This window comes from Xenopus laevis, chromosome 6L (assembly GCF_017654675.1).
Source record: "Xenopus laevis strain J_2021 chromosome 6L, Xenopus_laevis_v10.1, whole genome shotgun sequence".
NCBI classification, from domain to species: Eukaryota; Metazoa; Chordata; class Amphibia; order Anura; family Pipidae; genus Xenopus; species Xenopus laevis.
Window position 1 is genome coordinate 154,412,838 of NC_054381.1, and position 27,008 is coordinate 154,439,845.

A 27,008-nucleotide genomic window follows, 5' to 3' on the forward strand; every position below is an offset into this window, starting at 1 on the left:
ATAGCGATTACATATAACTTTAAAAACACTGAAAATATGTAAGCAAACTACATTGTCTTCTAGGATTTTGGGGTGGAGATCCCCTTGAAGGACTAAGGCAGCCACAAATTTGTTCAGAAAGGTGTATCTGTATATATATGTGAGTCGTTACAAGGCAGAACCAATAGACTGGGATTGTGAGTGAGGGTTTCGCACTAGTTAAATGTACATTGTGAGCCCCTGCGAATGCCTCTGGTGTGTAACAGGAAGCTGAGCTCATTCCGTCACTGGCTGCTCACACTCAGTTTGAAAGGAAACAAGAGGCTTGAGAAGTGACTTGTGTTCCTAGAGAGGGGAGAGACGAGTCGAAGGGCTGTGCCCACTCAATTGTAAACTAAGACCCCATTCTGCAGGAGGACCCCCCTATCCCCTCTCTGCATTAGCTTGGGGACAGCGCTGGATAAGAAGAGCAGAAATCAACACACGGGCATATGACTGTGCCATTCAGGGCACTAACAGTTCCGCAAACTGCAACTCCCAGCATCCCCTGTGGGCAAAAGAAAAAAGACTGTAGCTGTGACAGCTAATCCTCAGCATCCCCAGCTATGTGAAGGAAACCACTGCTTGTCTGTCTGGCTAAAAGAGGTCTAATTGGGTTCCCATACAGCAGGTAAGTCATATATATACAGTAAATATACAGATATACAATGATGCTGATTTAATACTGCACACATGTACATTTAGGGCTCATGGGGCTTCAAAACAACTGCAATAGCCTTCTATTTCAAGCGATCCTCTAAGGGGTAATGGAGCGTTAATTCCATTGTTTTTGACAGCACAGGGCTCAATTATGAATATTGCACAGTTACCCACAGCAACCAATCAGACGTTGCCTTTCAGTTTTTATTAGGGCAGTCGATTGTTCACAGCTATTTGCCAATTGGCTGCTGTTTCTAAAATAAAGTAATCTGAATGCTCTTGGACTCATTGCGTATTGTTCTGGGGGTCCATTGTGAATAACATGCAGGGAGGGGGGTTCCATTGCTCTCACAGTGATATTGAATGGGGATGTCTTTATTAAACTGCCATTAAAAACTGCCAGCTACTGCCTAGCCCAGCAAATATCCATGGATAGGATTGTGCAGCTGGAAGAAGTATATTTTGCACTCAATTACAAATTCTCACAAAACGTTACTCTCGAGGTGGGTGTGGCCTTTAAATACAGTTTTGCCGTTAGGAAAGCTGACACCCGGGTGCTTGGTTCATCTCAGCATGTAAAATACCCTGTTCTGCATTTTTTAGGGTAATTACCCACGATCAATGTTTTTGCATGCCCCAATGTCAGTGGATTTAGAGGGGACGGTGTTTTTTGAGTGTCTTTTCGCCTGTGGTAGAGAATATTTTCTGTAGGCAACAAACACCCAGGGGCATATTTATCAAGGGTCGAGTTTCGAATTGAATAAACTTCGAAATTCGAATTCAAAAAGACCAAACGAAATTAAGTCGATGGTTTCTTTTGGTCAAATAGGTCCGTTTTTGATCGCATAGGTCCTTATTCGGCCAAATTTGAATTGCACGAATCGAAGGTATCTCATTTGATCGAATTAGATTAGAAGTTTTACTGGGGTGAGAGTTTGGAGATTGGGAGGGGGCCCAAGGGGGCTGCCAGGAGGGCCCTTCATTTTGCAGCCGTGGTGGGCCCAGAAGGCTTCAACCCTGGTTACTCCACTGGCGCTGGTCCCCTCCAACAATTTTCCTAGGTGGCCCGACACCGACGATTTATGCCACTGATCCGCAGTGTGTAACTTGCCTGTAGCAGATTTTAATAGCATATTATATGAAGGAAGTCTGCAAGTGCAAAATAAACCCACAATTGTCACTTTGCACACAGTTGTACTGGGGTATTGACTTGCCAGCTGTGGGCTGAGCTGTCAAAAACATGACAGTTGGGAGGTATGCTTAAAGTTAACTCAAAGGTGAACAACCCCTTTAACCCTATCCTGGAGCAGAAATGGTATAATTTGTCACCAGCCAAAGGCTATTCATCATAAACCATCACTATCACTGTTTAGTGGGACACTGGCACTAGGGTGCAAAGAAACAGGCCAGTACATATACAAATACATACATTTATGTCTAATATACGCATTTGTAATGTCAGGCACAGGCTGGGAGTTGATGTTCACACCACCTGGAGGACAAGGGCTCAGTTTCTCTCAGTGTCACATATGCTAAGTGCCACCTTGGCCCATGATGCCATGTGAAGACCTCCCAAGGCATTACAGGATTTGTAGTTTTTATTTATATAGCAATGATTAATGGCAGTAAAGAGGGTAAAAACATTTGATAATGATATAACCAGAGCATGAGTCTGTTCTAGCTGCTTTCAGTATGCATTTCAGTATTTCAGTATTTTAAAATACCAGTTTTTGTGGGCTGCGTTATCCAGAAACCTGTTAGCCAGAAAGCTCTGAATTACGGGAAGACCGTCTCCCATAGACTTCATTTTATCCAAATAATCCAAATTTTTTTAAATGATTTCCTTTTTCTGTGTAATAATAAAACAGTCGCTTGTTCTTGATCCCAACTAATATAATTAATCCTTTTTGGAAGCAAAACCAGCCTATTGAGCTTATTTAATGTTTATATGATTTAGTAGATTCAAGGTATGAAGATCAAAATTATGGAAAGATCCCTTATTTGTAAAACCACAGGTCCCGAGCATTCTGGATAACATGTCCTTTGCCTATATGTTTATTATTAAAGGGGTTGTTCACCTTTAAGTGAACTTTTAGTATGATGTACTACAATTTGTTTTTATTATTTGTGGTTTTTTACTTTTTTAGCTTTTTATTCAGCAGCTCTCCAATTTCAGTAATCTGGTTGCTATGGTCCAAGTTCCCCTAGCGACCATGCATTGATATGAATAAGAGACTGGAATATGAATAGGAGAGGCCCGAATAGAAAGAGGAGTAATAAAAAGTAGCAATAACAATACATGTGTAGCCTTACAGAGCATTTATTTTTTAAATGGGGTCAGTGATCCCTGATTGAAAGCTGGAAACAATCAGAAGAAGAAGTGAAATAATTAAAAAACTATAAAAAAGAAATAATGAAGGCCAATTGAAAAGTTGCTTAGAAATAGCCATTCTGTAACATACTAAGAGGCAGATTTATCAAGGGTCGAAGTGAATTTGAAGGAATTTTCTAAGTAAAAAAATTCGAAATTCAAAGTAATTTTTTGGATACTTTGACCATCGAATAGGATACTATGACTTCGACTTCGAATTCGATTCAAAGTAAAATAGTTTGAATATTTGACCATTCAATAATCGAAGTACTGTCTCTTTAAAAAAACTTCGACTTCAATACTTCGCCAAATTAAACCTGCCCAAGTGCTATGTTAGCCTATGGGGACCTTCTAAAGCATTTTTCTAAGTTTTTTAAGGTCAAAGTAAAATCGTACGATTAAATAGTTCGATTCGAAGGATTTAATCGTTCGATCAATCGGTTTACTTCAACCGCAGAATACCTAAATTCAATGAAAAAAGTTCGAATTCGATATCCGAATTCAAAGTATATTTTACTTCGAAATTCGACTCTTGATAAATCTGCCCCTGTAAGTTAACTTAATGGTGAACCACCCCTTCATTATTAATATGATTTATTTTCATTATGTATCGCTAACATATTTTGCAGCACTGTAGCATAAATAAATGCATACATTAAACATACTGTACAGATGCCATACAAAAATAGGACTGATAACAAATACATACCTCCCAACATTTTGGAAGTAAAAAGAGGGACAAAAAAATTTTTTCAACGCGTAGCACAGCAATTTTTTGACCACACCCTTTTATGTGGCCACACCCCCTAATTACCATGTTCGTTTTACAAAATTTGGCAGGTTATGAAAGTTTGAAAATATTTCTCCTTATCTAAACTGTGTTTTTGTGTCTCAAAATTGTTACAAAGTATCTTATTTGCACCTGTTAGCTGTTCTGGGCTCTCTGCTAAAAGCCAATTAAGTGAGAAACTTTGTTTCTTTTTCTGGCTGTTCAGTGCAGAGAAAAGAGGGACTTTCCAGTACAAATGAGGGACTGCGGGTTGAGCTGTCAGAAGAGGGACTGTCCCTCCGAAAAAGGGACAGTTGGGAGGTATGCAGATGCCATACAAAAATAGGACTGATAACAAAAAAGATCTTGCAATATAAGGCCAGAAATGTGACTGGCAGATAGACAAAAGCTGATAGATATGACAGATAGACTGACTGCCAGATGGATTGATATATGTAACCCTCTGTATGTGTTTTTAATAGAACAAATATATGTTTTTATGTTGCCTAGGAGAGGGCCAAACTGTTATTATTGGAGCTCAGAGTTACATGTATTTTTGCATGCTTTAAATGTTTGCCGGGTGCACATGAGACTGAGCAAATAAGGGTGGCTGGGTGCTGCTCATTCCATTCACTAGTATTGCCCTGTGCTGCTGCTCCTGTGTCACACAAGAACAGCCCTTAGCCTGTGATATGTCAGGAATGTCACAGACATCATTATCTTAAGTGCTCAGCTTGTTGCTCTGGCTCTCAGCAGTCTGGAAGCTATTAGTCCTATTTAATGTGCTGCTCCCAATGCCTGGACTGTGCCCTGGGCTTCCCTCTGCCTCTTACATACAGTACATGATTCAGCTACATTGGAATTTTATCAGCCCTGGATTGAAGGTACGGACTATTAAAGAAAATACACATTGCAAATTTGCACAATTGACATAAAATGTATTATTATTCAATGAAAACCCTTGCATCATTTTTAAAAGGAGTTGTTCACCTTTAAATTAATTATTAGTATGATGTAGAGAGTGATATGCTAAAACAATTTAAAATTGGTTTTCAGTTTTTATTATTTGTGATTTTTTCAGTTATTTAGCTTTTTACTCTCTAGTTCGCGTTTCCCATGATCGGGTTGCTAGGGTCCAAATTCCCCTAGCAACCATGCATTGATTTGAAAAAGAGACTGGAATATGAATAGGAGAGGCCTGAATACAAAGATGAGTGCAAAAAGTAGCAATAACAATACATTGGAAGCCTTACACAGCATTTGTTTTTTAGATGGGGTCAGTGACCCCGTCCCCATTTGAAAGCTGGATGTGTCAGAAGAAGAAGGCGAATAATTCAAAAACTATTAAAATAAAAAAGATAAAATAAAGACCAAATGAAATGTTGTTTAGAATTTGCCATCTTAAAAACATACTAAAAGTTAACTCAAAGAGGTTGTTCACCTTTGAGATAACTTGAGGGGTCTTTTTTTTATCCAAATCCGTTTTTTTTCTGATTATTTTAATTTAAAAAGTCTGACCAAAGTAGAATCTACCATTCGACCTTATTTATTATTAAAAAAGCACGATTTAATCATTTTGGGGATGAATCAAGAGAAAATCCGTATTGTATGATTTTTTCGGATATTTTTCCCGAATCGCTCGAATTTTGGCCGAAAAGTCAGAAATAGTCGGATTTTGAAACTAAATCCAGCGCAGAGCACAGAAACTTCCAAATAGGATAGGGACCTCTCCCATTGTCTCATATACAGATCTGGTCTGAGATGCCAGATTTTCAGATTCTGACTTTTTGAAGCCTTGGGGTATAATACATTTTAAAAAATGTAAAGTTTTTTTTACACTAAAAATTCAGATTTTATTGTTAGAAAATTTTTCAAGTTTTTTTGGATTCAGACCATGAATATGACCTTAGTACGGTGTAGAGAGTAGAGGAAATTTGCAATTGGTTTTAAGTTTTTATTATTTGTGATTTTTGAGTTATTTCACTTTTTATTCAGCAGCTCTCCAGTTTGCAGTTTCAGCAATCTGGTTGCTAGAGTCCAAATTCCCCTAGCAACCATGCATTGGTTTGAATAAAAGACTGGAATGTGAATACGAGAGGCCTGAATAGAAAGAGGAGTAATAAAAAGTAGCAATAACAATAATTGTGCAGCCTTACTGAGCATTTGTTTTTAGATGGGGTCAGTGACCCCCATTTGAAAGCTGGAAAGAGTCAGAAGAAAAAGGTAATTAATTCAAAAATTAAAAAAAAAAAGAAAAAATGAAGGCCAATTGAAAAGGTGATTAGAATTAGCCATTGTATAACATACTAAAAGTTAACTTAAAGGTGAACCACCCCTAATTAATTGTATTATGTTCATCTGATAAAGCAAGAAACTCTTCCCAGCAGATGCTGCCAACGCCATGTTTTGGTTACAGATTTTCAGTCCATTACTCGTCTCTTATGGGAAGTGAAATGTTATTGGGTAAATGCCCTAAAGTCTAACAGAGAAGATTTCTGCCTTTATTACATTTTTATAAAGAAATTTAAAAACCAGAATGGTTGAAAAATTTTGAAAAATGTTATTATATATATACAGTGTATATTTTTTTTTAGTTTTTTTTGTTTTTATTACTTTTCTTTATTTTTTTAAAATTTATTTTGCAGCTGAAGATTTTCTAAAAATGAATCCAGTCCCTAATGTGACATCAACCCCCGTGGCAGATAGAGGTACAGTAGTTGCCGTGTTTGATGTTCTGTATTTGCTGTTTGTAATGAAGCCTAGAGTTGATGACTGATGTCTAAATGACGTGATGGGGACAATATTTACATTACACACACATTCTTTCTCAGCTAATATTCAACCTGACAGCGTTTCTGGGCAAATATTTCATGTCAGTGCAGGTAGTTACCTTGGGGCACCCGACTCCTGAACTGTATGTAACTGGAATTAACTATGTGGGAATATGTTCAGTGATGTGATTCTGCTTTCATGTACCTCAATGGTGTTTGTTTTTGGGGGGTTCATGTCTCAGGCTTAGAAACGTTTTGCAATTAAAGGGGCATTTCACCTTTATGCTAACTTTTAGGACAGAGACATACGTGGAGATTCTGGGAGATTAATCGCCCGGAGACAAATCGCCTCTTCTTCGGGCGACTAATCTTAGAATGTAAATCGCCGGTGGGATGGCACTCGGAGTACTTCATTTCCGAAGTTGTCTCACAAGGAAACTTTGGGCGACTTTGGAAAATGAAGCGATCGGTGCCATCCTGCCGGCGATTTAGATTCTAGCCAGCGGGAAGGCATTGCAGGGAGATTAGTCGCCCGAAGAAGAGGCGACTAATCTCCCCCAAATAGCATCGTGTGCCTCTACCCTTAGGGGGTTATTTATTAAAGTCTGAATGCCAAAAACTTGAAAAATGTGGGTTCTTTTTACTATAAAATCCGAATTTTAAGGGGAAAATAAAAACTCCAAACCAGTGCAGATTTGGTCGGAGTAGTTTTATTACCAGATTTTGATAAAGAACCCCCTTAATATGTTATAGAAAAGCCCATCCTAAGCAACTTTTCAGCCACATCTAAATAAAAATGCTCTGTGAGGCTACACATTTATTGTTACTTTTTATTACTCATCTTTCTATTCAGGCCTCTCCTATTCATATTCCAGTCTCTTATATAAATCAATGCATGGTTACCTCATTGTTGAAATTGCAAACTGGAGAGCTGCTGAATAAAAAGCTAAATAACTCAAAAACCACAATTAATAAAAAATGAAAATCAATTGCAAATTGTCTCAGAATATCCCTCTCTACATCATACTAACAGTTAACTCAGAGGTGAACAACCCCTAGAGTGTTGAATGGAGCTTGGAGTTATCGTTTGAGACTGGAGAAGATTATAATGGCTTACCTGAGACCCCAGGCCGGTGCTCCTGTTTCTAATAATTGCACTAACCCCGGTACCACTGTAGGAGCACAATGTTGTGATCTTCTTCCACTTCTTCCATCATCACTGCGACCCTGAGCATGATGCACAGTAGAGTGAAAAGCCACCTTTTTTGGATCTAAGTTTGGCTTTTTACTCTACTGTCCAGACCACAGAGAAGATCCAAAAAGGAGAAGATGGTGGAGTTGTTCTCCTACAGTATCACCCCGGGCTGGAGCTGTTTCAGTTAAGGGGGATACCAGCATAGGGTCTCAGGTAAGTGATTATTACATAACAGTCTGTCAGGAACTATACCTTCTCTTCACCTATAACTCAGTCTCCTGGATCAATAATGATTCTAAGATGGTCAATAATTATATTTCCCATTTTTTTTTCTTCTTCTGTCATTGCATGGAAGGAAGCAAAGAAGACATGGCCCCGATTTTCATAAGCAAAGCTTAAATTCTATGCTTTCCAGAGGAACTTGCAGGGACCACTTGTTGTATCAGGAACTATGAATAGAAATAGCTCAGGGTTCTGCTTATCAGTAGAGAGAAGTATGAGAAGATGAAGGCCTGAGAAAATGAGCTGGAATTGAAAACCTTGGGGGGAGGGGAACATTGAACAATATTAGACAATAAATTGCAACAAATTAATAGCACATATTAAAATGCCAGATAAAAAAGATTTTCAAGGATAAAAGAGGGTCAATGACCTTCAAAAAGCAAAAGCAAGAAAAAGAATATGGCTAGAAATGCTGTATATTTTATATACTGAACTCAGCCCTGGTACGGAACGCCAAGATATAAGAGCTTGTTTTAGGCCGAAGAGCCCTTTAGCAGATCTGTATCTCATTACTGTTGAGTTCTACTACAAGATAGAGATGCACCGAATCCTTCATGAAAGATTTGGCAGAATACTGAACCGAATCCGAACCCTAATTTGCATGGCAAATGAGAGTGGGGGAGGGAAAAAGAGAGCCGCGCCTGAAGCTCACAACAAAACATTTTTTTCACTTACTTTGGGAAGAAAAGTCACATGATTTTAAGGATCTGCGGAACCCTGCGGGTTGCAGATAGAAGTTTCAGAAGCGGGTATAGACGCGGGTTGACGGTTCTCCGGGTTTGCGGGTCGCGGGTCTCCTCAATAGCGAGTTTTACTCCTTTTTTATGATCATGCCAACTTCTAATGTTGTCACTTCCGGTTTACAAAGACAGCAATTTATGTTTCTTAATGGTCAGCGGGTCGCGGATCGGGTTGCGGATAAGGTATTTGCAGGTCGGGTTGGGTAGCGGGTCCAAGCGGGTAAGTATGCGGGTTGCGGGTCCGGATTGCAGGTCGGGTTTAACAAATTGGTTCCACGCAGGACTCTAACCCCAGGCGCAAGGATTCGTCCAAAACTGAATCCTGCTGAAAAAGGCCGAATCCCGAACTGAATCCTGGATTCGGTGCAAATCTTACCCCACCTTCAATCTTGATTGAAGGTGGGGTAAACTAGGGCTTTACTGAATCCACTAGTTCAGGATTTGGCTGAATTTCACATCCTTTGTGAAAGATTCAGCCGAATGCCGAAGCAAATCCGAACCCAAATTTGCATATGTAAATTAGGGAAACAAGGGAAAAAAAGAGAACTACACGCTGTAAAAATTGTTTGATTTCCTTGTTGACATGATGAAAATTCACGTGATTTTTTGGATTCGGATTCGATTCTGCCAGGCATTTGGATTTGGATCCTGCTGAAAAAGGCCGAATCTTGGTCGATTTGGTGCATCCCTACTCTAAACTTTTGGAGCAAACATAACAACCTTTCCATTAAGAAGTTTTATTACATACACTGCACACACAAACTAATGCAAACAATAAAATACGCTATCCTACTGTCGATTGAGGGGCAAAGGGTTCACAAAGGCAACATTGAAAACTATTTTTCCGTTAGTGACCAATATTACATGCAGGACAGCCATCGGGGGGGAGAGTTGTAGGGGGCCCCGAGGGTAAGGGGGCCCTGCCCACGCCACACTTACTTGATTAGCCAGGCCCCCCATCTTTCTGAGAGCTGCTGACTTCGGGAAGGCATGGACGCTTAAGGGACCCTGGCCACCAATTTTCTCATAATGTGGGGGGGGGGGCCTGGCCAACAATTTTGGCCACCATTTTTTTTTCTGAAGCCACCAATATTTTTTAATGGGGGGGCCCTGGCCACAAATGTTTTTTTATGGGGGGCCCTGACCACCAATATCTTTTTATTTTTTATTAACATGTGGGAACCCTAGCCACCAATATTTTTTTTTTTTTTTTTTACTGTGTGGTGGAGGGCGGACCTGTAGGTGGGGCTTGCGGTGAGTGCAGCCCAGGGGGCCCAAGAAATATAGTAGTATGGGGCCCTGTGATTTCTGATGGCGGTCCTGATTACATGCCCCCGCTATTAGTGATAACTGGCTATTGGGGTTGGAGCAACATTCTCAGTGTGCTAATAACAGGTCAGTGTAACAGCAAATAAATATAACACTCGACAGGTCTTAACAATAAAGCAAAAAATATTTATTTAGAGCCCTAAAGTTTTGGTCACAACCAAAGGGAAAACAAACAGAATTTTTTTTTCTTGTTTGTTTTCCCTTGAGAAAGGTCATTGGTTGTGACCAGAACGTTGGACTCTGAATAAATGTTTTTTTTGTTTTGTTGTGTATATATATTTATGGGATATGGGACTAATACGTGTTTGTTCTTTTCCAGAACATTCTTTTTTCAACGAGTGCACACTGCTACCGACTAAACTCTTTGGAAACTGTTCTGCAAGGTAATTTTTATTCAATGTGTATTATAAAAGCTGACTGGATATGAATAAATAATGAATGTGCCTTCTATTTACAATAATATTGTTACGCCGCTGTGTATGTGGCCTTTAATTCCTTTCTGGTGTGTGACAGTGCCTTGAGTAATAAATAAGAATCATCATGGAGATTAGGCAAGAGCTACTGTAATAAAAGCTGCACATTTTATAGGTGCAGGGATTCATTATCCGGAAGCCCCTTATCCAGAAATCTCCAAATTAGGAAAGGCCGTCTCCCATAGACTCCATTTCATCCAAATAATCCAAATTTTTTAAAATAATTTCCTTTTCTCTGTAATGATAAAACAGTTCCTTGTCCTTGAACATGGCTGGCCTATAATTAAACTACTTCATATACATGATATGGAATCTGTTATCTGGAAACCAGTTATCCAGAAAGCTCAGAATTATGGAAATATCATCTCCCATAGACTCCATTTTATCCAAATAATAATATACATTTTTAAAAATGATTTCCTTTTTCTGTGTAATAATAAAACAGTAACTTGTACTTGATCCCAACTAAGATATAATTAATCCTTATTGGAAGAAAAATCAGCCTATTGGGTTTATTTTATGTTTTTATGATTTTCTAGCGTGATCCAAATAACAGAAAGATGTGTTAACCAGAAAAGCCAAGGTCCCGAGTATCCTGGATAACTGATCGTATACCTGTTTAGTCAACTAGAGTAAACCATATACAGTGTATTTAGGGGATTATTTATTAAAGTCTGAATGAAAAAAACTTGAAACATTCTAGCCTTTTCACTAAAAATCCCGAATTTTTAGAGGGAAAAAAAAAACTTGATTTTTTTTTTTTTTTGAGATTTATTATACCCCGAGGCTGCTAAAAGTCTGAATCCGAAAATACTTCATCTCCAACCTGGTCGTGTAGAAGCTAATGGCAAAGGTCCCATGACAAATTTGTAGATATCATGCTCTGCGCTGACTTTTGTTCAAAAATCTGAAAAAATTGTGGGTTTCGAGCGATATCAGGAAAAATTTGAGCTTTTCCGGCATAAAACCCCCAAAAAATTGGGATTTTTTTTTCAGCAAAAACTCTAAGGGGCAGAAGTAATTTTTTGGATACTTCGACCATCGAATAGGATACTACGACTTCGAATTTGATTCAAAGTAAAATCGCTCGAATATTCGACCAGTCGATCATCGAAGTACTGTCTCTTTAAAAAAACTTTGACTTCAGTACTTTGCCAAATTAAACCTGCCGAAGTGCTATGTTAGCCTGTGGGGAGCTTCTAGAGCATTTTTCTACGTTTTTGGAAGTCGAAGTAAAATCGTTCAATCGATCGCTGAAATCCTTCGAATCGTTCTTCGACCGCTGGATACCTAAATTAGATGAAAAAAACTTCGACTTCGATATTCGAAGTATTTCATTTCGATGGTCCAATTTGAAGTATTTTTAAGTTCGAAATTCGACCCTTGATAAATCTGCCCCTGAGTTTTTGAGTTTTTTTCCGAACCAGTTTTACCAAGTTTTTTTTTAATGATAAATAAGGTAAAATCGTGGATGGGAGTTTGGTTGGGCTTTTTTTTATCGAGATAATGAGAAAAATTGGGATTTTAGTAAATAACCCCCTTATGTGTTTAAATACAAATATTAAAAATTATCGAGGGAATGTAATAAAAGTCGCAAAGAGCAAAACAATTCGTACCAATAAGTATAAAAAAAAACACATCTCGCAATTTAATATTGTTTCTTAAACTGGTATTGGATTGCCAATCTTAATTGCGCACTCTTAAGAAGTGCTTGAAGGTGTCGTAATCTTTTGGAGCAAACATAACGACTTTTTCAGTAACAAGTTTTATTGCGCATTGGCGCAAACTATAAAATTCGCAAACGTCTTCCACTGTCGGAAGTGGTGGTTAAACAGTTTCCGGGTTCACAAAAGCTATATTAAATTCGCGCAAAGCAAAATTTGTTCGCGCAAAGGCAGAACTTTTCCCATTGAGAATAGTTTTTCCGTTACAGACTTTTATTACATTCCCCCGTATGTGTTTTAATATTCATGTGTTCAAATATAAAGATCCGATTGATTGCTAGACCTCAGCAAACCTTTTATTACCTTAAAGGGATACTGTCATGAAAAGAAAAATTCAAAATGAATCAGTTAATAGTGCTGCTCCAGCAGAATTCTGCACTGAAATCCATTTCTCAAAAGAGCAAACAGATTTTTTTATATTCAATTTTGAAATCTGACATGGGGCTAGACATATTGTCAATTTCCCAGCTGCCCCAAGTCATGTGACTTGTGCTCTGATAAACTTCAATCACTCTTTACTGCTGTACTGCAAGTTGGAGTGATATCACCCCCCTCCCTTCCCCCCCCCAGCAGCGAAACAAAAGAACAATGGGAAGGTAACCAGATAGCAGCTCCCTAACACAAGATAACAGCTGCCTGGCAGATCTAAGAACAACACTCAATAGTAAAATCCCATGTCCCACTGAGACACATTCAGTGGATTTCAGTGCAGAATTCTGCTGGAGTAGCACTATTAACTGATGCGTTATGAAAAAAACATGTTTTCCGATGACAGGATCCCTTTAACCCAAAAGTACATACATTTTTGCACTGCAGCATTTTTGTATATTATTCCCATGTGTGATTCCCAAGTATAATGGGTACAAAGAGAGAATATAATCTGAGCTATCCAGAATCCTATTATATATCCATAGCAGGTCTACCACTTCTAAGCATGTCTTCTCTCTGTTCAGGGACTCCTTTGATTTGGGGAATACGAGCACCAGCCTCGACGGTTCATTCTCAAGTGGTTTTTTCTCTCCGTGTCGGCACAGTCCTCGTCTACTCACCAATGGTTATTATGTGCTGGATGAAGACAGCTTTGCTTATGATGATGAGGGGAACATCTCCTTAGAACCCACCAAGTCCATTGTGTCATATAAGGAGAACATTGCAAGGTAATACTACGGCTTTGCGTCCTATGAAATACAGGTATGGGATCCATTATCCGGAAACCCGTTATCCGAATTACGGGAAGACCGCCTCCCATAGACTCCATTATAATCAAATAATCTAAATTTTTAAAAATGATTTCCTTTTTCTCTGTAATAATAAAACAGTAGCTTGTACTTGATCCCAACTTAGATATAATTAATCCTTATTGGGAGCAAAACCGGCCTATTGGGTTTATGGGGAGGCACATTTATCAAGGGTCGAATTTCAAATTCATCTTAGTTTTTTTAAAGGAGGAGGAAAGGTTAAAACTAAGTAAGCTTAATCAGAAAGGACTATATAAATACACCAGTAAACCCTCAAAGTAATGTTGCTCTAAGTCCTCTGTCAAAACAAACCCAGCATTTCTTTCCTTCTATTGTGTACTCATGGGCTTCTGTATCAGACTTCCTGTTTTCAGCTTAAACCTCCAGGGCTAGGGCTTGAGCATGCTCAGTTTGCTCCTCTCCCCCTCCCTCCTCCCCTCCCTCTGAGCCCAGAGCTATGAGTGAGCGGGACATTACACTAAGCTAATATGGCAGCTTCTATCCTAAACAAACAGAGAGCTTCTAGAGCTGTTTACTCAGGTATGGTAAAGCATTCTGCAGAATAAATATAGTGTTATAGCTTGCACTATTGTGGTTAATCCATTGGCAAAAAAACTGCTTTGGTAGCTTTCCTTTTCCTTTAAACTCCCCTAAACGCCCATAAATTTAAAATTCAACTAGTCGAAATTTATTAATAAAATCTAAGTTGTTAAACTGTAATAAATTTAAACAACCCAAAAACTCGATTCTAATTATAAAAACTCGATTCGCGGTTTTTTTTCTCCGAAAAAAACTCAATGTCAGGAAGTCTACAAACATCACCAAAATGATCCCGTGGAGCTCTCCCATTGACTTATACAGCAATTCGGCAGGTTTATGCAGACGAATAGTCGTTTTTAGTTCTTAAAGGGTCAGAGTATGATAAATCTTGAAATTTGAATTAAAACTCAAAATTTGGATAATTCACAATTCCAATTTTTGAGAGTTTTGACCACAAAAAATTTGAATTTCATTTTACACTTCAACCCTTAAAGAGATACTGACACCAGAAATTAATCCTTTTTTGATCCTACCATAATATTGGCTTTACATGTGTAACACCCTCTTGGCAACCCCCCTGGTGCCAAGGTTGTACCTTCTTACCAATTCAGGTCCCGAGTCCCCTTTGCAAGTTGAAAGGGTACTGGGAAGTTCTTCTCTTGGCAGCGCCTCCACCTAATGGGAACATTCAACACACACTTTGCTGTATAACAATATCAACTTTATAATACAGAAAGTGCAGATTAAAGGCAAAGTAAATAGTCATAGTACAATTATGCATTTACATAGCATGACCCACTACCCTGGGGAACATGTGACAGTCCAGTCCTGGCAACTTCCTGCCAGGCAAAGTCCCGCACTATTCCTTAACTGACAGTCAGGTTGACAAAACCGTCAGGTTTAGGAACTTTAATTACCAATTACCAAAAACAGATCTCTCATGATCAACGTGACCTATAGGTAACTTTCATGTAAATTCTTATTTTAAAAAGTAGTTTTTTTAGTGTCAGTATCACTGTAATAATTCTGCTCTTAAATGTTTACATGATTTTCTAGTAGACTTAGAGGCACATTTATCAAGGGTCGAATTTCGAATGTTTTTTAAAACTCCCATAAACTCCCATGAACTCAGGATCAACCCAAAAACTCAAATCAAATTTTAAAAACTCTCTTGTCGAATTTGACCAAAAAAACCCCCTTTTTTTGATTCAAACCCTTGGGGGCAGATTTATCAAGGGTCGAATTTCGAAGTGTAAAATACTTCGAAATTCGACCATCGAATTGAAATACTGAAGTTGAAGTATTTTTCACCGCTGCGATTGAAGTAAAATCATTAGATCAAACGATTAAATCGTTTGAATCAAACGATTCGAACTATGTTAGTGTACGATCGAACGATTTTACTTCGATGTGTAAAGACTTAGAAGATGGTTGTAGAAGGTCCCCATAGGCTAACATAGCACTTCGGCAGGTTTAATTTGGCCAAGTATTGAAGTTGAAGTTTTTTTTAAAGAGACAGTACTTTGATTATCGAATGGTCGAATATGATACGATTTTACTTTGAATCGTATTCAAAGTCTAAAGGTGGCCATACACGGATAGATCCGCTCGTTTGGCGATGTCGCCAAACGAGCGGATCTCCCTCCGATATGCCCACCTTGAGGTGGGCAATATCGGGCTGATCCGATCGTGGGCCCTAGGGCCCAACGATCGGATCCTAGCGTTCGCCAAACGGGCGGTCGGATCGCGGGACCGCATCAACTAACAGATGCGGCCGCGATCCGACGGGATTTTTAATCCCATCCGATCGAGATCTGGCCGACTTTCGGCCAGATCTCGATCGGGGAAGCCCGTCGGGGGCCCCCATACACGGGCCAATAAGCTGCCGACACGGTCTGTCGGCAGCTTTTATCGGCCCGTGTATGGCCACCTTAAGTCGTAGAAGCCTATTCGATGGTCAAAGTATCCAAAACATTCGAATTTTATTACTTAGAAAATTCCCTCAAATTCAGTTCGACTCTTGATAAATCTGCCCCTTAATAAATTTGCCCCTTAAGGTATGAAGATCCAAATGACGGAAAGATCTGTTATCCGGAAAACCCCGGGTCCTGACAGGTCCCATACCTGTAACTGTATGAGCCTACCAGCAACTTTTCCATAAGTCCTGTCCTTTTTTTGCCGGCCACATTTCCAGACCCAGTCCCAGACAGTTGCTTATCTAGATATACTGACCAGTAAATACCTGAAGAGGCTGATTTGGGGACTTCTGTTTTTCAGAATATTTAGAAGAAAACGCAGACATATGTCTCAAAGGAGCCTCAATTCAATGGATGATATTAATCAAGTGGGGTCCTTTCTTCTGGGGGAGCTCTGGGATGTAGACATTGACCTCTCTGAAGACAAATCCACCCAAAGTTCAGGTAAAGGGATGAGGAATATTTAGAAACTATGCCTTGATGCTTGATTTTTGTTGCTGTGGATCAGTTTTTAAACCAGTACTGATGTTAATCTAACAGATCGATGTGCCTTCATATATAATGAGAAGAACTGGACTCCAACAACGCTGTGTTCTGAGCCATCTCAATATTCCCCTGGTAAACAAGCCGGATTGATGCTCTTACAGCCATCAGGTCATGAATGTCCCACCCCAGCCAATGGTACGTTCCATGAGGGCCATGCAGCTAAATCAGGTATGAATTTAGATCTAGGCTCATTAAAATGATTTATGCAGAAATGTATACACCTTTGCTCAACAAGAGAGCAATAACAGGTATTCTGCTTTTGGGGCAAATTTACTAAAGGGCGAAGTGACTAAATCGGGCGAAAATTCAGCAGCGTGACATCATTTCGATACTTCGCCAATTTGCTAACAGTCGCTGGCGTAACTTCTCTAGCGAAGGAGATCGACTCTAGCGGTACTTCGCTCCCTAACATCTGGCGAATTTATGCTCCGACGAATGGACGTAACTACGCAAATTCACTAAGATGTGGATTTTACTGAACGTTACCTCTTGCGCCAGACTTGCCTACGCCACCTTAGACCAGGCGAAGTGCAATAGAGTAGATAGGACTTCGTAAAAATATAGTTGACAATTTTTCTAAGTCCTAAAAAACGCTGGCGTCTTTTACTTTTTCAGGGTGATAGGCTGAAAAATAGTGTAAATTTTTTTTAAAAGTAACCGGCTTCCCCCCTACATTTCCTAACATATGGCACATTAACTATACACTGGGCTCATGTGTAGGGCAATATAACAACTTTATTTTATTTTATTAATGTTCCCTGGACTTGTATAATGTAATGTATTTGCTGCAACATATACGTCCATTTAACTTTAACTTCCCGCCATATGCAAATTAGGCAACACTAGCGCAACTTCGACAGCGTTCAGCGCCCTGGAGGCAACTTTGGATATTAGTGAATTAGCGTTGTCCTGGCGAATCTACGCCTGGCGTAGTGTTTCGCTGTGAGCGAAGCCGTCGCTGGCGAATTTTCTGAGTTTAGTGAATTTGCCCCTTTGACTCAGTGGCGTAACTACAGAAGGAGCAGATTCTGCTGCTGCAGGGGGGCCCAGGAGGTAGAGGGGCCCCATGAGGCCCTAATTCATGAACAATGGTATATATATATATATATATATATATATATATATATATATATATATATATATATATATATATATATATAATTCACAAAAGCCTTGAATATCTTGTAAATTATATCCTTATAAACGGTGACTAGTGATGTCATCAGTTATAAACGGTGAGTAGTGATGTCATTTCGGTCACATGACTCACTAAAACTTGTGTATTATAATAAATAAAGTACCCCTTGTTGGAAAATATGAGGATATTATAAGTCACCCATGACCTTCGGTGTTTTTATATGGTCATGGAACTCCTCAGTGACTTATAATATCCTTATAATTTACATGAGGGGGTACTTTATTCACTATATATATGTTGGAGGCCCTATAATTAATTTGCTGTGGGGCCCTGTAACATCTAGTTACACCACCGCTTAGAGTCCTGAAAGCAGTCGGAACTCGGCCGGAATATATTTGATGTTCCCACTGTGCTGGTGGCCATTGGGTACTTTTAGCTGCAGTGGGGGGGGGGGGCTACAATGGGCCAATAAAAGGATGAAACAAATGAAAATCTTTTTACAATGTAAAAATGATTGATGGATAACATCTCTTCCGGTTGGTGTGGTGATTACTGCGGGAGTGGGTTGGGTGGAACTACATGTGGATTAGAAAGCAGGTACAGGTCAGATTTATTTTGCCTATTTTAATTTAAAAAAAAAACAAACAGGTTTCTATTTGCCTATTATGTTAATAAAAAAAATTCCAAATTTATTGGTATTTTGGATGAGTTTTCTCTTTAACTCCATCAGCTTTCTCCCGCTTTATTTAAATGGAGCTAATGATCTCTGTATGAACAACACCCCCCCATCCTGCAACATTTAAAGGGGCAGATTTATCAAAGGTCGAGGTAAATTTTCGAATAAAAAAAAAAATCGAATTCCAAACTATTTTTTGTGTACTTCGACTAGGGAATAGTCCAAATTCAAGTACTATTTCTTTAAAACGTCGACCATTCACCATCTAAAACCTGCCGAATTGCTATTTTAGCCTATGGGGGACCTCCTAGAACCAGTCAGTTGGTGGACTTTGAAAAATAGAAGTTTTTTTTTTGGAAAAAATGGAAAAATTTCGATTCGTACAATTCAAATTTGGCCGAATACAGAATTAATTTCGGTTGGTCTTTTTGAATTCGAATTTCGAACTTTTTCAAATTCGAAATTCGACCCTTGATAAATATGCCCCTTAATATAAGTTGTTCCTTATCTGTGGGCTGGTAATTTTTCTTTTCTTTTTTTTGTTACCTGCTCCTCCTCAAACAGTGACTCGGTACAACCAATGAGCTGGACAAAAAGTTTCTGTTTAGTGCAAGATATACTGTAACCAAATCCTAGAGATGTTTTAATGAAAAGAGAGGGCAAATGTATGTTCAGCACAAGCTTTAGTCATTGAACTAATGTTGAAAATTACCCAATTTATATGTAAAAGCTTTATCTCCCAGTGAAAGTCTGTTAAACATTACGACATAGGATTCTACAATTGGATACTCATAATTATTCTCTAAGGGGCACATTTATCAAAGGTCGAGGTGAATTTTTGAATGAAAAAAAAAATAATTTAATTTCGAGCTATTTGTGTACTTCGACTACGAAATAGTCCAAATTAGATTTGAATAAAATTAGAAAATTCGAATATCGAAATTTATCATGTACTGTCTCTTTAAAAATTCAGCTTGAGCATTCGCCATCTAAAACCTGCGAATTGCTGTTTTAGCCTATGGGGGACCTCCTAGAACCTATTTGGAGTCAGTTGGTGGACTTTGAAAAATTGACGTTTTTTTGGGGGTAAACCTTTGAATCGAATTTGATCGAATGCGCTATTCCTTTGATTCGCACGATTTGAATTCAGCCAAATACGGACCTATTCAATTGAAAATCGACCTTTTCGACCAAAAAAATACAACTTAATCTCAGTTGGTCTTTTTGAATTCGAATCTCGATGTTTTTTTCATTTTCAAAATTCGACCCTTGATAAATATGCCCCTAAATATGAGATCCAATTTTATATACTCTGCTGAAGTGATTTTATAAAGGAGCTGCTTAGTGGCCAGAAACCTAAGTCAGTCCTTTAAATAAATGCCCTTTTATTATTCCAGGCTGGAGTGAGGGAAAAAGGTGGATGAATCAAGTTCTCTTTTTCTCTATAATCATCATCATCCTTATTCTGTGGGCCAGGTAATGATAATACTACAGGTTATTCATCTGATGTTTGATCTTAAAATATTATATTTATTTGTCAGGCCTGTCATGTCAAGAAAAGAATACCTTGCCTCAGGTACAAGTATGGGATCCGTTATCCAGAAAGCTCCAAATTACGGACAGGCCGTCTCCCATAGACTCCATTTTATCCAAATAATCTGAATTTTTTTTAAAATGATTTCCTTTTTCTCTGTAATAATAAAACAGTAGCTTGTACTTGATCCCAACTAAGATATAATTAATCCTTATTGGAAGCAAAACCAGCCTATTGGGTTTATTTAAGGGTTACATGATTTTCTAGTAGACTTGAAGATCCAAATTACAGAAAGATCCGTTATCCGGAAAAGCCCAGGTCCCGAGCATTCTGGATAACAGGTCCCATACCTGTAGTAAAATTTGGAGAGCTGCAATGCGTCATCCATTAAAGCAAGTGATTGAACCAATATAAAACGAGATCCTCTCTGTCATAACGGCGTTTGAAGGAGTTAAGATGAATGGGGAGCCAAAGGAGAACGATAAAAGAGAGGTGGGGTTGGAAAGGGTCATCGACTCTCAATATCGGTGAGATTCTATGCAGGGGCCAATATAAACTTGTTATTCCTTAAAGGAGAACTAAAGCCTAACTAAAGAAGTAGCTAGAAATGTTGTACATTATGTTTTGGGCTTCTGTACCAGCCCAAGGCAACCACAGCCCTTTAGCAGTAAAGATCTGTGTCTCCAAAGATGCCCCAGTAGCTCCCCATCTTCTTTTCTGCTGATTCACTGCACATGCTCTGTGCTGCTGTCGCTTACTGAGCTTAGGGACCCACTCACAATATACAGTACACATAGAATAGAAATGTCACAATATAAGGCTGATTAGTAATTAATACAGATAATTACTACATGGCAGCACAGAAACCAGTGCAATTAGCATCAGAATTTAATAATCAGCAAACCTGTAGCATCAGCTTATATTACAGCCAGGGAAGCTCATTTTCTGCTGGATAATTAGTGACGAGCCCTAAGCTTAGCTTCTCAACAGCCAATCAGAGCCCACTGAGCATGTGAGTGTCACAGACACTTTCCAAGATGGTGACCCCCTGTGACAAGTTTGAAGTCCTGGATCATTGCTGCTATTGACAAGCTGAAACTTTAGCCTCGTGCAATAAGTTCACTATATAAATATGGCATTTTTATTCATTGTTATGGTTTAGTTCTCCTTTAAAGTCATGTATTCCATCGTCATATTCTTTGGCTGTCTGGGCGCCATGTTGTCATTATTGGAGTATTCAGCAGGGTGATACTTTCCAGACCTCGCCTGTGGGTACATTAGTGATTATAATCATTGTTATTTGTATTATATTTATAGGTTTGGCCTCTACGAAGTGATCTCTGCCCTGCTGACCGCATTTCTGCTGATCCGATTATTCTGTAAGTTTCCTGTGAATTCCCTTTCATATTAAACCTTTTTAATACACCGTCATTAAAATGAACACAAACGTAACTTTTTCCGAAAAAAAGTCCGAAAATTGTCCTTGAAAAGCTATGAAAATGATTAGAAGGATTCTCAAAGGGATGGTTCACCTCATTATTAGGGGGTTATTAACTAAAAGTCTAATTTATCTGGTGGCGCTTTTTGGACCAAAAACTAGTTGTCACTAAATTATTTTTTTTTTTTTTCGAGATTTATTATTCCCCGATGCTGCAAAAAGCCGAATCCAAAAATCCACCATCTAAGACCTGTCGAGGTCCTGTGGTGAAGTCAACGGTAGAAGATATTGTGGTTTGCGCTGGTTTTAGCCAGATAATCCGATAAATTCAGGCAAAAACCCCAGCAATTCCGGGAAAATAAGTAATAAAAATTGTACGGTTCAAGTTTTCGCTGGATTTTATTGGGTTTTTCCCCGATCCGATTTATTCTAGTTATTTTATTAATAAATAAGGCAAAATCAGGCATGGGAGTTTGGTTGAGCTTTTTTATTTTAATTATGAGATAAATTGGGGTTGTAGAAAATAACACCCATAGGGGCAAATTTACTAAAGGATGAAGGGCGAATTCGCTAGCTTGACATAATTTCGGAACTTTGCAAATTTACTAACAGTCGCCGGTGTAACTTCGCTAGTGAAGGAGATAGACTCTTGCGGTACTTCGCTCCCTAACGCCAGACCAATTTGCGCTCTGGCGAATGGATGTAACTACGCAAATTCACTAATATGCGGATTTTACTGAACGTTACTGTGGTGTGTTTACCTCCAGCCACCAGAGGGCTTCAGTCGATAATAATAAGTGTTTATGTAGTTCTTATCCCTCTTGCGCCAGACTTGCCTTCACCACCTCAGACCAGGCGAAGTGCAATAGAGTAGATAGGACTTCCTCAAAAAATAGTTGAAAATTTTTCTAAGTCCCAAAAAACGCTGGCGACTTTTCCTTTTTCAGGGTGATAGGCTGCAAAAGATCGTACATTTTTTTTGGGGTAACCGGCTTCCCCCCTACATTTCCTAACATATGGCACATAAACTATACACTGGGCTCATGTGTAGGGCAATATAACAACTTTATTTTATGCTGAAGCTTATATTATCACTATTATTATTATTTTGTGTAGTGTAATATATTTGCTGCAACATATACGTCCATTCAACTTTAACTTGCTGCCATATACAAATTAGCCAACGCTAGCACAAATTCGCCAGCATTCGGCGCCCTGGACGCAACTTTGGATTTTAGTGAATTAGCGTTGTCCCGGCGAATCTACGCCTGGCGAAGTGTTGCGATGTGAGCGAAGCCGTCTCTGGTGAATTTTCGGAGGTTAGTGAATTTGCCCCTTAGTGTGTTATAGAATGGCTAATTCTAAGCAACTTTACAATTGGTCTTGATTAAATATTTTTTTTATAGTTTTCCAGCTTTCAAATGGGGGTCACTGACCCCATCTAAAAACAAATGCTCTGTGAGGCTACAAATGTATTATTATTGCTACTTTTTATTGCTCATCTTTCTATTCAGGCCTCTCCTATTCACATTCCAGTTTCTTATTCAAATCAATGCATGGTTGCTAGGGGAATTTGGATCCTAGCAACCAGACGGCTGAAATTGCAAAGTGAAGAGCTGCTGAATAAAAAGCTAAATAACTCAAAAACCACAAATAATAAAAAATGAAAACAAATTACAAATTGTCTCAGAATATCACTCTCTGCATCATACTAAGGGGCCAATTTACTAAGCTCAAGTGAATGGTTCGAATTTCAAAAAGTTCGAATTTCGAAGTAAATATTTGGGTACTTCGACCATCGAATAGGCTATATTCCACCATTCGACTTCGTTTCGAACCATTCAAAGTAAAATTTGTTTGACTATTCAATAATCAAAGTACAGTACTGCCTTCGCCAAATTAAAGCTACCGAACTGCAATGTTAGCCTATGGGGACCTTCCAGAGCACTTTTCTAAGTTTTTTTTGGTCAAAAAGAAATCCTTTGATCGATTGCTAAAAATCTTTGAATTGTTCGATGCGAACGATTTAATCGTTCGAACGAACGATTTTTATTCGACCGCAGGATTGCCAAATCTGTTGAAAAAACTTCGATATTCGAATTCGAAGTTTTTTAATTCGATGGTCGAATTTCGAAGTTTTTTGTACTTCGAAATTCGACCCTTGATAAATCTGCCCGTAAAGTTAACGCAAAGGTGAACAACCCCTTTAACTGCAATTTTGTATGGCTACCACCCATTTTGTATTTTGTTCTGTGCATTTCATAATACATTTAATTTACATTTAACCCTTCAACTCTCTCACAAAACTTCTTGTCTTGTCCCAAAGCTCTTCTCTTGCAACCGCCACAATCCTTTCTCGGGGCTCGAACCTTTAACAAGAAGGTAAGGCTATCAGCAAATCAAGTAACATGTCTCTATTACTGTTTATCAAGGTGCGAAATTATTTAACTAAGGGGCAGATTTATCAACATTCAAATGGGATTTTTTTATTTTACCGAAATTCGGTTTTGATTTTTTTTTTTTTGTGGCAACAATTGTGAATTGGAGTTTCTGGAATGAAAATTTTTCAGATTTATTAAGCACAAAATACTCGAATATAAACAATATAAAAGCTGGCTAGTTCATGTAGAAGTCAGTTAGCTGTATGAGATAAATTCTAGCTACCGTATATACTCGAGTATAAGTCGACCCAAGTATAAGCCGAGGTACCTAATTTTACCTATGAAAACTGGGAAAACGTATTGACTCTAGTATAAGCCTAGACACAACTACAGCCTGTCTCCCAGCAGCGCACATTCTGCCAAAGCGACCCCCCCAGCGATCAACCGGACTTCTTTGCAAAGCTGATGGTGACAGAGAATTGCCAAACGGATTACTGTGTGCATTGTCCCACTACCATGTGCAGAGGGTGCTGTTTGATATTGCCATCACTTTTAATCTTTCGTATAACCAACAGAGGGCGCTGTGTGATATTGCAGTCACTGTTATTCTTTCATATAACCAACAGAGGGCGCTGTGTGATATTGCAGTCACTGTTAATCTTTCATATAACCAACAGAGGGCACTGTGTGATATTGCAGTCACTGTTATTCTTCCATATAACCAACAGATGGCGCTTTGTGATATTGCAGTCCCTGTTATTCTTTCATATAACCAACAGAGGGCGCTGTGTGATATTGCAGTCACTGTTATTCTTTCATATAACCAACAGAGGGCGCTGTGTGATATTGCAGTCACTGTTAATCTTTCATATAACCAACAGAGGGTGCTGTGTGATATTGCAGTCACTGTTAATCTTTCATATAACCAACAGAGGGCGCACTGTTATTCTTTCATATAACCAACAGAGGGCATTGTGGGATATTGCAGTCTCTCCCCAAGTGAACTGTTGGTATAGGAATGATTAAAAGTGACTGCAATCTCAGCTATTCGGGTCGGGTGCCGCTGACCCGAGTATAAGCCGAGGTAGACTTTTTCAGCACATTTTGGATGCTGAAAAACTCGGCTTATACTCGGGTATATACGGTATTTCTATTTGGGTTTTCGAGAGTAATTTCAAATTATTATTACTATTGAAAAGGAAGGGTAGAATGTGATTTTGCTGCATTCGAGCTGTTTTTGTTCAGTTTTTTTTTTACACAATACAGTTTTCAAATTTATAAGCGCACATTAGAGTTTGCCAGGTTTTTTCAAATTAAATAAAACTCAGAAAAATAGCCTTTATATGTGGCCCCTTGTGTGTCTTTTTATTCGGCTGTGTTTTTGACCAGGTTTTGCCCAAGGTAAATAACTTAGGGGCAGATTTATCAAGGGTCGAATTTCGAACTACAAAAAACTTCGAAATTCGACCATCGAATTAAAAAATTTCGAATTCGAATATCGAATACAACGTTTTTTCATCAAACTTAGGGGGCAAATTTATCAAGGGTCGAATTTCGAAGTACAAAAATCCTGCCATCGAATAAAAATCGAACGATTTAAGCATACGATCTAAGGATTTTTATTCGATGTGTAGAGACTTAGAAAAATGTTGTAGAAGGTCCCCATAGGCTAACATAGCACTTCGACAGGTTTATTTTGGCGAAGTATTGAAGTCAAAGTTTTTTTAAAGAGACAGTACTTAGATTATCGAATGGTCGAATATTCAAACTATTTTTACTTCGAATCGAAGTAAATTAGAAGTCGTAGTATCCTATTCGATGGTCGAAGTATCCAAAAAATTACTTTGAATTTCGAATTTTTTTACTTCGAAAATTCCCTCGAATTCACTTCGACCCTTGATAAATCTGCTATTTAATGTCTTATTTTAAACTGGCTGTATATCCTCTTGTACAATAATAGGGCCTATGCTAAACATTCTTTTTGCCTATTGGTTTTTATCATGAAAAATCTTTTATCTTTTTTTAGCTAAACACGATCAACAAGGAGATTGAAGTGTCTCCGTGTTTGGTACTTGAGAGGTAGAGAATTATATTAGTGGACAGATACACCGTCCCTGCATAGTGGACTCCTGCTAACAAAACAGTCACAATAAAGGCTGACGGAGGGGGGGGCTGTATACTGCTTATCTAATTATCTACCTCACAAGTACCAAAGCTGGAGTAGCCTCAGTTTGCTCTGTTTAGCCCAAGAAATAACAAAAACATAGGGTTTTCATGATTTAAGTATAAAAGTCTGTTTAGCACAAACTCTATTCTTTTTAATCATGGAGAACAATACTGCCTCTTTAAGAGAATTTGTTTTCCAACTAATTTGAACTTTACCACAATACTCTTGAACTATTATAAAATACAAAGAAAATAATGATAAATGGCAAATCAACAACAAGTCAAGAGTAAATAAAAAAAAAATTTTCACACCTTAATAAATATGCCTCTTAGGGCAATGGCACTATAAACTGCACCAATTTGGGATTTTTGATCAACCAAAGACAGTATATTTCCTATTTATAGAAATATTTATACAGGATTATGCAAGTTACATCTTCTTGCTATTCAATCTCTTTAAAGGGGAACTATCGCAAACATTTAGGGGCAGATTTATCAAGGGTCGAAATTTGAATTCAAAAAGACCAACCGAAATGAAATCAAAGTTTTTGTTTTTGGCCGAAAAGGTCAGTTTTGGATCGAATTAGAATCATAAAAATCAAAGTAATATGGCATTCGAATCGTATGATTCAAAGTTTTACCCAAAAAAACCTTTGATTTTTCAAAGTCCACCAATTGACTCCAAATAGGTTCTAGGAGGTCCCCCATAGGCTAAAACAGCAATTCGGCAGGTTTTAGATGGTGAATGCTTGAAGTCGAATTTTTAAAGAGACAGTGCATGATAAATTTCGAATTTTCTAATTGTTTTCAAATTTGCCCCTTAATATAAGCTTCAGCATACTAAATAAGAAACTTTCTAAATACAATCAATTAAATATTCTGTACCGTTTTTTAAAATAATCAAGTTTATGTTCACTATTCCTCTCTCAGCATCTGTTTCTCTTCATTCTCTCTTCATGCAGCAGTTGGGTGTCAGATACTCATTGACAGTTAGGGGCCCATTTACTTAGCTCGAGTGAAGGAATGAATAAAAAAACCTTCGA

The 27,008-nt window shown here is 38.4% G+C and overlaps 1 protein-coding gene across 3 annotated transcripts in view; it reads left to right on the top strand.

Annotated features, from left to right (window-relative positions):
- Positions 1-204: 204 nt before the first annotated feature.
- The window catches only part of tmem71.L (transmembrane protein 71 L homeolog), a 28,029-nt gene continuing 1,225 nt past the window's right edge, over positions 205-27,008 (top strand). Inside the window, exons 1-9 of one of the 3 annotated variants that reach the window (XM_041566650.1) lie at positions 205-649; positions 6,464-6,526; positions 10,455-10,518; positions 13,286-13,489; positions 16,388-16,530; positions 16,627-16,767; positions 19,844-19,922; positions 21,298-21,359; positions 23,745-23,800. In XM_041566650.1, coding sequence (XP_041422584.1) covers positions 6,481-6,526; positions 10,455-10,518; positions 13,286-13,489; positions 16,388-16,530; positions 16,627-16,767; positions 19,844-19,922; positions 21,298-21,359; positions 23,745-23,800 — 795 coding nt within the window. In that variant the 5' untranslated portion in view covers positions 205-649; positions 6,464-6,480. Of the gene's footprint in view, positions 650-4,542; positions 4,703-6,463; positions 6,527-10,454; positions 10,519-13,285; positions 13,490-16,387; positions 16,531-16,626; positions 16,801-19,843; positions 19,923-21,297; positions 21,360-23,744; positions 23,801-27,008 lie in introns of those variants that run through there. The other 2 variants (XM_018268267.2, XM_041566649.1) reach the window with 2 other exon arrangements.